Source organism: Sturnira hondurensis, unplaced genomic scaffold, assembly GCF_014824575.4.
Source record: "Sturnira hondurensis isolate 20B ecotype Veracruz unplaced genomic scaffold, ASM1482457v3 Scaffold0019234, whole genome shotgun sequence".
In the NCBI taxonomy this organism is placed as follows: Eukaryota; Metazoa; Chordata; class Mammalia; order Chiroptera; family Phyllostomidae; genus Sturnira; species Sturnira hondurensis.
Genome location: NW_028091865.1, coordinates 2,046,989 through 2,059,931, shown reverse-complemented (window position 1 = coordinate 2,059,931; position 12,943 = coordinate 2,046,989). Strand labels below are relative to the sequence as shown.

General features: G+C 49.9%; 1 protein-coding gene across 4 annotated transcripts in view; it reads left to right on the top strand.

Moving 5' to 3' along the window:
* The window catches only part of NLGN4X (neuroligin 4 X-linked), a 217,619-nt gene that overhangs the window by 131,398 nt on the left and 73,278 nt on the right, over positions 1 to 12,943 (top strand). For all 4 annotated transcript variants that reach the window (XM_037027700.1, XM_037027703.1, XM_037027701.1 and 1 more), the window contains one exon: positions 10 to 162. In XM_037027700.1, the coding sequence (XP_036883595.1) occupies positions 10 to 162 (153 nt within the window). The remainder of the gene's footprint in view (positions 1 to 9; positions 163 to 12,943) is intronic.

Here is a 12,943-nt window from a genome sequence, read left to right as displayed (position 1 = left end):
TCTTCCCAGACATCCACGATCAGAGCAGCAAGAAGCCCGTGATGGTCTACATCCACGGCGGCTCGTACATGGAAGGGACCGGCAACATCATAGACGGGAGCATCCTGGCCAGCTACGGCAACGTGATCGTCATCACCGTGAACTACCGCCTGGGGATCTTGGGTGAGTCTGCAAGGCGTTCTGCTCTCTCTGTGGCGGGGGACCGTTGGCCATCGTGGCACCACCCTCGCCAGGAAGTTCCGCTTTCCGGTGACGCTGCAGGGTCCGTTGGCTCCTTTTAGTGCTTTCCCAGGGCACAGTGCGCGACCCTACCCTTGCTCATGGCTGATGACGAGACAGCAGTTGACGGTGGCCAGCCACGGATGGTTGCTTTCTTTGGCCGTTGTGTCGATGTGTTGTTTCTTGTGCGTTGGGAAGAAATCGTTGGCCTAATCTTTTTTTTTTTTTCCAGCGGATGGTTTGTGTGTGAGCTTCCTAGCACTGCTGGGTGATTCCACCACCATCCTTGCTACCGATAATGCAGGTTAACTCTTACTTATCTTGTATACCATTTTAGGATTAGCGGTGATGGCGCATTGGCTAAGTGCGAGGATAGTCAAGAAGCCCAGTTGTTATTTTGCTGTGTCATCCATTTTTCTCCAGCTGGGTATGGGAGCATGTATTTCGGGAGGCATCGCTTCAGGTTTACCTTCGGTGCCTTTTCCCGTTGGGTTGCGCATCTCGTGCATAAAAATACCCCTTGACCCAAGGAGCTAGGCTGTTTTCGAGGCGAACGTGCCGGGCGGTGTGTGAGCGTGAGATGTGTCTGTCGCCGTGTGGTGACGGGAAAATGTCACCAATAAAATAACATGGATGAATGGAACTACGTCAGACAGAAATGTGACTGAACACGGTCCCTCCAAAAAGACGAATACTGCCAACAACATTTTATTTTCCGCTGGATGTTTTGATTTTATTTTCCGCTCGATGTTTTGATTTCATTTTGAGTTCCCCCCCCCCCATTCACTTACGAAAGACCGCAGAAGGCGGTGAGTTGTAGAAATGCATTTCTAACGTGGAAATAAAGGCAAATCACTCCCAGACTCCCCGGATATTTGCAAAGTGGTGCCGTCTACAAAATACTCGAAATTCCCTCTTGGTTTTTCAGAGAAACAAAGTCTTAGACTCAAGACCCCTCCCCTTGCTTGAGGCTCTTTCATTTTCTTTTTCCCATGGGTTGCATGAGCCAGATCTCTTTGTGGAATAATTTTACTTAATTTCCCGGAGCGATGACAGTCAGCCGGTCTGAGCATTTTTTTTTTTTTCCAGCGACTTCTGGCTGCTGCCTCTGGCCACTCCTGCTGAAAACAGGAAATCGTGTTTTCTGATCTTTTACAAAAGGTCCATTCTAAGAGAGAGGTGGGGAGGGAGGAAACGGCCCGCGCCCCCCCCCCCCCCCACCTCCTGTGCCTTTCAAAGGGGGCAGTATGTTCCACCCGTCCAGAGTGAGTGGGGACCTCAGAGCGGTTCTCCGAATAAAAGAAACGGGCATGGCACGACGTCTTGCTTCGGAGAAACCGCAGCACATTTCTCCTGCGTGCGCGACGGGTGGACGTGCCTTGAAAGGGTAGATTTCAAAAGAAATTGATTTTCCCCCCTCTAATGCCAAACTCTGCACAGCTCTACAAGGTAATCTCTGATGCATTTGGCTCACCGGAGAATTAAGTGCTTATCTTGAAACGGAACGGAGGAGTTTGGAGGCCCTTAGTTATTTGTTGAGAGAGAGAGAGAAAGCTTGGGTGTACAGCTTTTTCTCCCAGAGAAAGACTTAAGTTTTATGTTTTGCTCTGGACAGTTGGAGGAAGGGTCCTGGGGAGGGGCGGAGGGTGTGAGGGGAAGCAGAGAGATGAAAGGAGCCATTCAGCGTGCCTGGGCCCCTCTATTTACATTCCGCTGCGAGCTGCCTGCAGCCCTAGGAGGCCACAGACCCCCTTTTATTTGACGGAGTGAAGTGGGCCAACGCTGCTGAATCGAGGCCCTGATAGAGGCTTCCGAAGGTGACTCGGTTTCTCTCTCTCTCTGTCCCCGAGATCCTCCCTTTGCCGCAGTCCCTTTGCGAGCTGGTAGCCCCCACGCACCACAGGTTTTCGGGAAATCGTGATGACGCGTCTCAAAATTATTCTTGGGATCGTCTGCCCCCAGGTCTGGAAGTCGTAATCAGATGAAATGGTGCGCTGCACCCCGGGGTGTTCACTCCAGGGATCGCCGTGGGGACAAGTCGGTGGGAGGGCAGCCAAATGTGGAAATACTGTCGGAGTGCCTTTCTTTAAAAACTCACGCATCCAGCCCTGGCTGGCGTGGCTCCGTGGATTGAGCGCCGGCCTGTTCCCAGTCAGGGCACAGGCTTGGGTTGTGGGCCGGGTCCCCAGTAGGGGGCGCGAGAGAGGCAACCACCCATTGAGGTTTCTCTCCCTCTCTCTTCCCCTCTCTAAAAATGAATAAATGAATACATGCTGCTTTCCTGTTTACGGAAGGGAAACATATGACTAGAGATGAATTTGTAACCCAGTAACAAGGGGTGTCATCCTCCCCAAAAGAGAGGGTGAAAAGACGAATAATGGTAAAAATGAACGGTGGCTTGGAAAAAAAACATGGCTTTTAAAACAGAAAGGAACTCGCATCTCCCCTAGACTCCGTGTCTGCGGTGTGGCCCTGAGACAATCGGCTCATTTTTTCGGAGAGTTTACATGTAGAGGGGTGTGACTTTCCACCTCTTGCCAGGCCACGGAACGTGTCGTAGAAAGATGCCGTGGGCTTATAGTGGGGAAGTTCCACAGCCCTTGACTGGGAACGAGGACACCCAGCCACCTTATAATTTCCCTTGTTATAAATCTCACTGGACGTTGTATTAATATCACTATCGATTCAGTCAAAGGATCGCCCCTGGCCACATACAGAATGGCTCCTGTCCACCAAATGCCATCGTCTAAACGAAGCCACCGTAATTTAAACATGAAGACCTGTCTCGTGAAGTCAATGAGATCCTCACGGGGGCTTTTCGAAACATGAGTGTTTTCTTTCACGAGACCTGAGCCGTGGGCTTGTGCGCCATTGACCGTGGATTGGACTGGCCAGTCCGGGACGCGCTGAGAGCTGTTGATGTCTCATTCACCCACTGGGTTTGTCCCAGGCAAGCTGGGCTGTAGTGTCCGAGCCCTCAGGTGATCCTTGGTATGCACACCGGGGTCTCACAGGTTACCTAGTGTTCCATTTCTTTGCCAAGACGATGCTCTTTGACGATGCTCATTGGTGGAAACATCTCACCGTTTCGTATGTGTGGTTCTTCCTGTCCTTGCTCTCCTGACCTGTGTCCAGTTTGCATGGGGTCGGCCGGCATTCTCAGCAGGTCCAGTCTACCGCCATTCACACATTGACTTGCAGGGAGCGCATGGGGTACATTTTTCGTCCGCCTGTGCTTGGATGTGTCAGGTATACTTTATGTTAGTTTTGCTCCCCAAACGGTGCTATCTACGGTAGGTTGACCCAAAAAGTCCATTTCGGTTTTTTCCCCCCAGAAAATAAAAGGCACATTTTTTTTCATTTTCACCAACAACTGTATTGATTTGGCTATTTTGAGTATGTCGGCTCTCTCCTGCACGATGTAACATCGATCGTTCTCAACGAGTGTCTCGTTTTCATCGCTGTTAGCTTCCACTGGTCGGCCTGACCTTGGAGCATGGTCCAGTGAGAAATCTCCAGGACCCAGCTTTGACACCGTCGATCAGTCACAGCCCCTTCTCCACACGCTGCACGCATCTCCCCTTTGGCATTCGAGTTGTGTGTTTTTACCTTTCTTGAACTACGGAGGCACAATGTGCTAAAAAAGTTGCATGTTTTCCCCTTCGGTGCTAAAATGGCTGCCTCCCAATTCACCCATTTTGATAAGCTTTTTTTAAATGCACGTCGCTATGACAGCTGTCCCAGTACGGTGACACGACACTGTTTCTAAGGAAGTCCGCCCGCCATCGTGTCCTGCCCCGCCCATCCTGACAATTTGCTTTTTGTAAGGATTCAAAAAACATCAGAACCCTTCCCCATTTCCCACGTAGGTCAGCTGCGCCCAAAGGTTTGGTCTCAGGGCATGCTGGGAAACAGCCTTCTGTGTTCTGAAGGTCGCTTATACCTCCAAGGTGCGTTCACGTCATAATGGCACATATGAGACAGAAATGTTCGTTGGAAGTGACGGCACTGTACGTGCACACAAAGAAGAGCGTCTGAATGAGCGTGTGGTGGGTGGTATCTGGTGGCGTCAGCCAGAGTGGTTGTCCCCGTGAGATACTGGGGTTCCTGCCTGTGTCCATTCAACACAAGAGGTCACTACAGAAGAAGATTGATACGTTCTGAGGCGCGCACCCGTTCTGAGTTTGGGGTGCGTTTCACGACAGTGATACTTTTGTGGGTCACCCTCATAGACTATGTACCTTACCTACCCTCTGAAACATGTCTTGTTGCTATAGAGATGCTATGTAACATCCTCTTTCATTTGTGAGTTCAAGGTGCTTGATATTGTTTGGTACTTTCACTTTTTCCCCCCAAGGATATTTTTTCCCCTCTCATTTTTCTCTTTTATTATCAAGTCTTTTAAACTGCGTGTGGAACACGCCTCCTTTATTAAGTCGCATGCTCACACATGTACATATAAAGGAAAAATCTTCCGTGTCAAGGATGTTCATGATGGGATGCCGGCTACCTTCCCTGCTGCTTCCTCCGCTTCCCTCTGACGTTCCCTGATTTCATTTCTGAAGCTGGGAAAGTGTCCTTCTTTCTCCATCTTAACAGAGAAATCAAGTCCGACGAAGCTGCAGAAGCAAAGCAAAACAAAACGAAAAACAACCCCCCCCCAAATCACAGGGTGACGTGACCCCAGGTTGAGAGCCCTGGGTGGGGTGTTGTGCGTCGGGAAACGTAAATCCAGGAGGGACCTAAAAGAACGTTGGGAGAAGCGTGAGAGACTGGGGTGCAGGGGCAAGATGGAGTCGGGCAGCCAGGGAACAGGTTGTGGGACTGGGCACTGAAGGACAGAGCCGGTCACGTGCTACAAGCAATGCCGAAATACCACGGGGGCACTGGGAAGGGGCAGAGACACCCGAGAAGAAGGGACCTGATTTTCTCAGATGCCAGAGTCCTGCAGAACACAAAAAGCAAGAAACTCTTACGAAATTTCGACAAGTTTCATCGTCTTCTTCCTCGGTGGGTGTCCATGGTCTGAACACCCATTTGGAAACGGCGTAATCGGTGTATTTGTTGTGGCTGCTGTGGACAGGAACTGGACGTCTGGCTGTGGCAAAAAATCATGGCCCTATTTCTCCTTTTCCGTTTCTTGATTTTCCATGACAGCTTCCATTCTCTGTTATTCCGTTAGTTACAGAGGAACGCAGCAAAGTGTGTCAACCATTACCCACTTTCCTCTTCTGCCTCCCCGTGGCTAAAAATGCCCACTGCGCGCATTTGACTTATTCAGCACATCGGAGGGTGTACTGAGTGGGGAGAGGGCCTTGTTTGGGGGGGGGGCTCGCGAGGGACCCGAGCAGTTTCATTTGAATAAAGCGAGCACGACCCCTTGTTCTCAGGAACCTGAGGGGCGTGGAGGAAAGCAAACTTCAGGAAACGGAGAAGCGAGGGATGTGAATGGATATTTGGGGTGAGCGGAATCATGGTGGATAGAAAGCGGAAGACCTGCCTTTCTGTGTTTGAAGGGTCGATGGTGTTTAATTTGTTTGGGTAAGACAGTGTTTCTCTGCGTTGGCGGCAAAGCGTCATCCTAAAGGCAAACGAGACAGGGACTGGTACTTGGGCTTGAGGGAATCTGGGCCGATCTACAGAGAAGCATTGAAATGGAGCCCCCCCCCCCCCAAAATACGTTAGCTTGATTGGGGTGAGCGGGGAATGAAGATTCTGGCGCTGTTTTGGTGAGAGACCTGGTTTGGGGGCCATCTCCAAAAGATAAGGGGCGGCCTGCCTTGTATGCACCCTTCCTTCTGTCCTTCGCTAAATTGAAGGAAATTACTTTGTTCGCGTCCGATGATGGAAAGATCTGGGAAAGGCGGTCTGAGCGGGACGCTGAGAGGCTGCGGAGGCTGAGGCGTCCCGCACCTATGCGCACTCCAGGCCCCGCATCGTTGATCTTTCCTCCTGACGTTCGCCTGAAACCCTGGCACCGTAGGGAATCCCGAAATGCATGTGCTCACACGCGGTAGCATGGGTGCCCCCGGGGGCATGGTCAGTGCCACTCTTACCCTTTTTTGTTCTTCTTTTTCTGCCCAATCACCATTTCATAATTCACTGGCTCTGTGGAGCTGGGTAGCCCGAGGCCTGGGTTCCAAGTGAATTTCTGAGGCAGCACAGTGTCACCCGGAGAAGGGAGACACACTGTGCTCTAGCAATGTATGTGTGTTTTCAAATGACCTTCCCTTGAGGAATATCCACTGGGTACATGGGGGGTGAGGCCTAGGGGATTTTGTGCTTCGGTGAAAAATAATAACAGCGTTTTTGGAAAGAAAGGCGCCATCTCCAGATGTCTGATTTAGGACAAAAGTCAGAAAAGTTGGGCACAGGAAAGGCAACAGTGTTATGCTGTTGAAGCCACTGGACATGAGGGAGCGAGGTCTCCATGGAGACAAATCGATCGCAAGGCTGTGTGGACTTTTTAAATTACCCGAGGTGTGACATGCACCGGTTGTCACAGTGTTCAGCGCCGCGGATGCACAGATTGTCACAGGTTCAGATGTCACAGGCAGGTGGCTGTGCCCGTGAAGTGGGTGTCGTCACACACAAGTGGGTGGGATGAGCTATGACAAAGAGAGACATTTTCCTGGGGATGTACAGTTACAGTAACATCCTCTCCCAGAGAGACACTGGGCATCCTTGTGCATAAATGAATACATAAAGAAATAAAATTAACTAGCTGAAAAAACCAACGAGAAAACAGTAAGATATGTACAGCACTTGGGAGAATGGTTTAGAACAAGGAAGAAGACTTTCCCATTGGGGTGGAGAAATCTTTTCTATCATTCGACGGGACTCCTACTTTCTTACTAAAATGTCCCAGTGACGGTTTAGAAGCCATATTTTTTCCCTTAGCGATCTAGCCAATGCAGATGTACAATTACAGCTCTGTTATATTATCACACATACTGTCTCTGTGATACAATCAGAGGTATTATATCCTTGTGTATTAGATTACGTTCTGTGTTATCTCTTCTTACACATGATTGCAATCCCGCCCTGTGATTTTTCGAACACATTGGCACACTCCACCCGAAGACCTTTTCCTCTGTGCTTCTGAACCCCTAAGGTTCGTTCACAAATACTGTCCCTCTTGTGCCCCGGTACTCCTTTATTAAATCCGTGCATAGGAATCGCCACGTGTGGATGAAAAGAAATCTCGAGCACACGGCTTCTCCTCGTGTTCATGTCCCCTTTCCCCATGGTGGTGTTCATTTGTGTGTGTGTGTGTGTGTGTGTGTGTTTGTTTAGTCTTCCAAGGCCCACTCTTCTCGCTGTGCCCCTAGTTGGCCCGCATCCTCCCTTTTAATCATAGGTTTTTAAAACTGTTCCTTCAAGGGCCACTCATGTCGTAAACGTTTTCTCTCAATGCTTTCTAAGTGCCCAAGCCCTCGAACACATTCTGGTCTGTGTCGTCGTTCTTTTCGATGACCCGCGTGGTTTCCCCCGGCCCTCCCTGTCTGTGACCTTCACACCAAACACTTCTCTGCCCCACGCGCGCCTGAAGTGTACAGTTCAGGGTCCCTTACTGTGTTCACGGAGTGACTCCCCATCAACACTGTCTGGGGTGTGAAGACTTTTGTCACTCCCAGAAGAAACCCAATCCTTATTCGCCCCAGTCCCCAGAGATTCACCAACCACTAGTCCACGCTCCGGGCATGTTGATTCTGTGCATTTCCTAGAAATGGAATCAATATAACATATTTTATCTATTCGTCTTTGACGGGCGTTTGACTTTTTCCCACTGTTCGGATTTCCTGAACAATGATATTATACACTTTCACGCACAAATGTTTGTGTGAGTACACATTGTTGTATCTCTTTTATTTTATTTTATTTTGTTTATTTTTGGAGAGAGGGAAGGGAAGGAGAAAGAGTGGGAAAAGAAACATTAATGTGTGGTTGCCTCTCATGGGTCCCCCACTGGGAACCTGGCCTGCAACCCAGGCGTGTGCCCTGACTGGGAATCGAACCGGCGACCCTTTGCTTCACAGGCCTGTGCTCCATCCACTGAGCCCCACCAGCCAGGGCTACATTCTCACGTCTCTTGAGTACACGCCCAAGCGTGCAGTTGCTGTGGTGTGTGGGACCTGTGTTGAACCATTTCGGTAACTTCCAAATGCTTTTCTATAGCGGCTGCTTTTCCAAATGCCTCTTACATGGCTGCCAGCGTAAAGGGTCCCAATTTCTCCGCACCCTCACGCACACTCTTTTTTGTCCATCTTCATGTTCCGGATCCTGTGGGGTACGAGGTGGCATCGTATTTGACTCAACATTTCCTGATGGACAATGACATTGAGTATCTTTTCCCATGGACACTGGCAATTTGTAACTCTTCCTTGGGGAGACGGCTGTTATGATCCTTTGCCGATTCTCGTTATGGGGTATTTATATTTTTAGTATGGGGTGGTTAGACTTTTTAAAAAATAATATAGTCTGGATCCATGTTCTTTAGCAGATACAGAACTTGTAAACAGGTATTTTCATGTTGGGTTTTTTTTTTCCCCACTCTTTTGGTGGTAGCCCTTGAAGCACACATTTTTAAAATTCTGATGCGGTTCAGCGTATCTGTTATTTGTTGTCTTGTTTTGCTCTCTGTGGGGCATGTAAGGAGTGTTTGCCTAACCCAGGGTCACACCCGTGCAGTCTTATATTTTCCTAGCAGTCCTATCCTTTTGGACCTTATTCTAGACCTTGATTGGGGAGTGTTAGGTGAGGAGTTTTACACCAGAATTCATATGAGATCTGTGGGTCTCTTGCGATGTGTTTGATTTCGGTATCAGGTACGAGTCTTGTCACGGGAGTGGAAGGTGTTCTCTCCACGTGTATTTCTCGAAAAAATCTGTGAAGGATCAGAGCTAATTCATCTTTAAACAAACCGTAGGATTCGTCAGGGAAGCCCTCAGGGCCTGGGGCTTTCTTGGAGCAAAGAGTTTTCGTGACTAACTCTCTTTCTCTATGCGTCGTTCTGGTCAGGTTCTCATCACCTGTCCTTTGCACACCGGCCGGGTGTTGGGCACCGGGCGCTGGCCTTGGAGGTGGCGCACTTCACTTCCCGCCTCCCACGCCGACTTCTGCAGTCTGTCCTCATTTCCAGCTTCCACCCACCTGGAGGCTGTTTCCTTTGAAATTCCAACCTGCTCTCTGACCCGAAAAGCCCCCCTAGTGCTGATAAAATTGGCTGCGGAGGGGCAGACGGCAGAGCGCCTTTGTCTCTTTCTCACCGTGTAGGTCCCTGAAAGTGGAGTCCCCAGCTTCCTGTACCCACGACTTTCCGTGATGACTGTCGTCACCCAAATGGGCTTGGCCACCGGGTGTGTCTCACAAGCCCCGTGCTGCAATGAGGGCCCATCCGTTGCTGAGCCCACAAGGCCTGTGCTATTATTCACGGTAGCCTGTCCCTAAATATAGGTCTGGGGCCACCCCTCCCCACCCGCTGGGTCGCTCTGTCCTCACTGTATACTCCTGGCACTGACTCTATTCACGGACGCAGGGACCGGTCAAGGGTGCTTAGGATGGAGTCCCATCGCAGTCTCCAGATGGCCTTCATTTCAGCCAGTTTCCCACAACAGGGGGCTGCACTTGCTCGCTGCAGGCTCAGGGACGTAAGTTTCTGAACTTGACACCCGATGGTTGCTCGTCTACTGGGAGACCGGCGCTGAGCAGACAGCAGTGCAGATTTATTCGTGGACCAGCAGGCACATAACATCTCACAACCGGCCATAGAAATCTGCGAAGGCACCCTCCACTGGTGACTTGGCAAGCATCATGTTCCACGTTGTACAGGGAATTACAAATTATACTAGTAAGTTATCATAAATAAGTAAATGACAGAGAGAGGAGGGGTTGTGTATAATATAAATGAGAGTTCCCCTACTCTCACAAAGAGAGCTTTTGCCAAGGGAAAAGTCAAGAGTTGGTTTCCTTCCTTCATTCATTCATTCATTCATTCAAGAAATACACACCAGCCCCCCCGTTGCGGGGCTCAGTTGATGGGGGCATTTTATTTTTTTTTAATGTTTTATTTATTTTTTAGAGAGATGGAAAAGGAAGGAGAAAGAGTGGGAGAGAAACATCGATGTGTGGTTGCCTCTCATGTGCCCCACACTGGGGACCTGGCCTGCGACCCAGGCACCTGCCCTGACTGGGAATGGAACCGGCGACCCTTTGCTTCACAGGCCCATGCTCAATCCACTGAGCTACACCAGCCAGGGCTGATCGGAGCATTTTCTTGATACCCCAAGGTTATGGGTTTGATCCTGGTCAGGGCACATACAAGAATCAACCAAAGAATAGTAAATGAGGCAACAAAGCAGTGTTTTTCTCTCTCTTTCTCTCTCAAAGGAATCAGTAAAAAATTAAAGAAAAGGAATACACACCAAAGACTTCCTGTTTGCCGCATGATGCAATCCACTAGAAATAGAACCGTGACACAAAACAAACAAAAAAATCCCTAAGCATATAACCTTTTTATTCCAATGAGGCAAAAAAAAAATCAGACACAAATCATGACAGCGTAGTGGGATATTGTACAATGACTGCTGTGGATAACAGCACAGAGGGCCCCGGGGTGGGGGATGGAGTGTTACAAGTTTCCAAGGTGTTCTTGAAATTGATTCCGACAGCAGTGCCGTGTCCCTTCATTTCAGGTTCTGGGGAAGGACTTGAGCTCTTATGGTTTAGCGATCTGTGTCGACATATATTTATAGGGCGATGTGTATTTGCATGTCCTGTGTGGTCTCCACCCACTAGATGCCTGTGGTCCCCAGTCTTGATCGCCAGCAATGTCCCCCAGTGGTGCTCCGTGTCCCCTCGTGACGAGGCAGAAGAAAGGACCGACCTGGTGAAGAACTGCCTACCTTTTGTGTGTTTTGTTTGTCTGAGAACAAGCTTATAGAGCAGTAACGTTGAACCATAAAATTCACACCAAGGTGCGAACAGCTGGGTTTGTTGGTGTGGGAATAAAGACTCCTCCAGCCCAGCTCTCAGCTCCTTCCCAGTTGGACACAGGGCTCTGGCCTCCTGCTCCTGACCCCTGTGTGTCTGCGGGTAAGAGACACCTTCCGGACGACGGGCCGGTCAAATATGTTTCACTCTGAGCTGCGAAATGAAACCTCATTCACAAAGAAAGAGGACGTACTTAGTGAACCACTTTTTTTCTTACTGCAGGGTCAGTTCCTGCCTGTCAGAATCGGCGAATAGCTAATTTTATGTAAAATCTGTTTACTTTCACGCCTGAACGTTTTGCAGCAGCTCTCTTTTCTCCAATCCTGAAGGTTCTATTTCCCTGGAAGCGCCCACTTGACCCTGTGTCACCAGCTCAAGCCTGGTCGTCGAGGCCCGGGTCGGCCCGAATGCAGACGGCTCGGGGCCGCCTGCAGCGTGGATCTCAGCGGGGACCCCAGGTCTCCAAAACACTGGACGGTTTCTTCATGTCCACACTCTGCTGGGCTGTTCAGAGTGAGGAAAACAGACCAAACACAGTACTGCTCTCTCACTGTGCACTTTTTTCCTTCACTTCTTCCACGGGCGGTTTAAACAATGATGATAATGACACTAATTGTGTGGGTTTTTTTCTTCTTTTTTTTTGCTCCCCAGGAGCTGTCCTGCATTCTTGCAAATGACTGGCAGGTTTCTTAGAGGATCCTAAAATCTCAGTGCAGGCGTGTTCAAGGGAGGCCATGACAAATGTCCTCAGATGTGTGGCTTATACCACAGACATTCACCCTCCCCTGTCCTGGAGACCAGACGTCTGAGCTCCCGCCACAGGCTCCAGGGAGGGGCCTCTCCCGGCTCCGGGCGCCCCAGGCGTCCCTGGGCTGGTGGCCCTGTCCCTCCCGTCTCTGCCTCCCAACTCCACGTGGCTTCTCCTGTGGGTCTGCGTCTCCTCTTGTGATCAGGAGACCATTCCTGGACCTTAGGACCACGCCGGGGGAACAGGGTCTCATCTCGAGGCACGGAACTCACTCTATCTGCAAAGAGTCATTTCCACACAAGGGGGCCTTCTGAAGTGCCATGTGGCTGTGACTTGTTGGAGGACACTCTTCAACCCCTGCTTGTTAAAATGGGTCAGTACTGCCTTTTGAGGCAAACATAAGGATGCCCATTATACATGGGTATAGTGGTTACGTAGCATGGGTATCGGAATCCTGTGAATCTAATGCCCACAGAATCATGGGGGTATGCTGTACACGGTGCATACGGGACGTGTGGACAGAGGGGCTGTTCCGTGTGTTGGGGTGTCATTCGGCCCAGGATGGAACCTGGTCCCCCACCGGGCCGTTTCACAGTCCTGTCACATCCTCGCGCATTCTTGCTTCTTCTTTTCCTCCAAATAACGTTATTTCCGATCATGAAGCACCCAGACGTTTATTTTCTGAGCACTTAACGCGTCCCCACTCGTGTTGAAAGCATCCCGAGCCTTTCTCCCTGTTGGCTCCAAGACGTACGCCTTTGTTCCAGAGCGATGCATAAAACCAGAGCTCCCATTTTCTTCCTCAATTACCAAGCTATAAATATGAAGCGAAAAGTGTCACTTTGCTCCATTCTTCCCACCTTTTTTTCCCTCTATTATAAAATCCAATTAGGAAGGATCCTTAATGCCCTCCCTGGGCTTGGCAGGTTGGCCACCTGCCATCTCAAAATGGAGACTCCTGGAAATTAACAGCCGAGATGAATG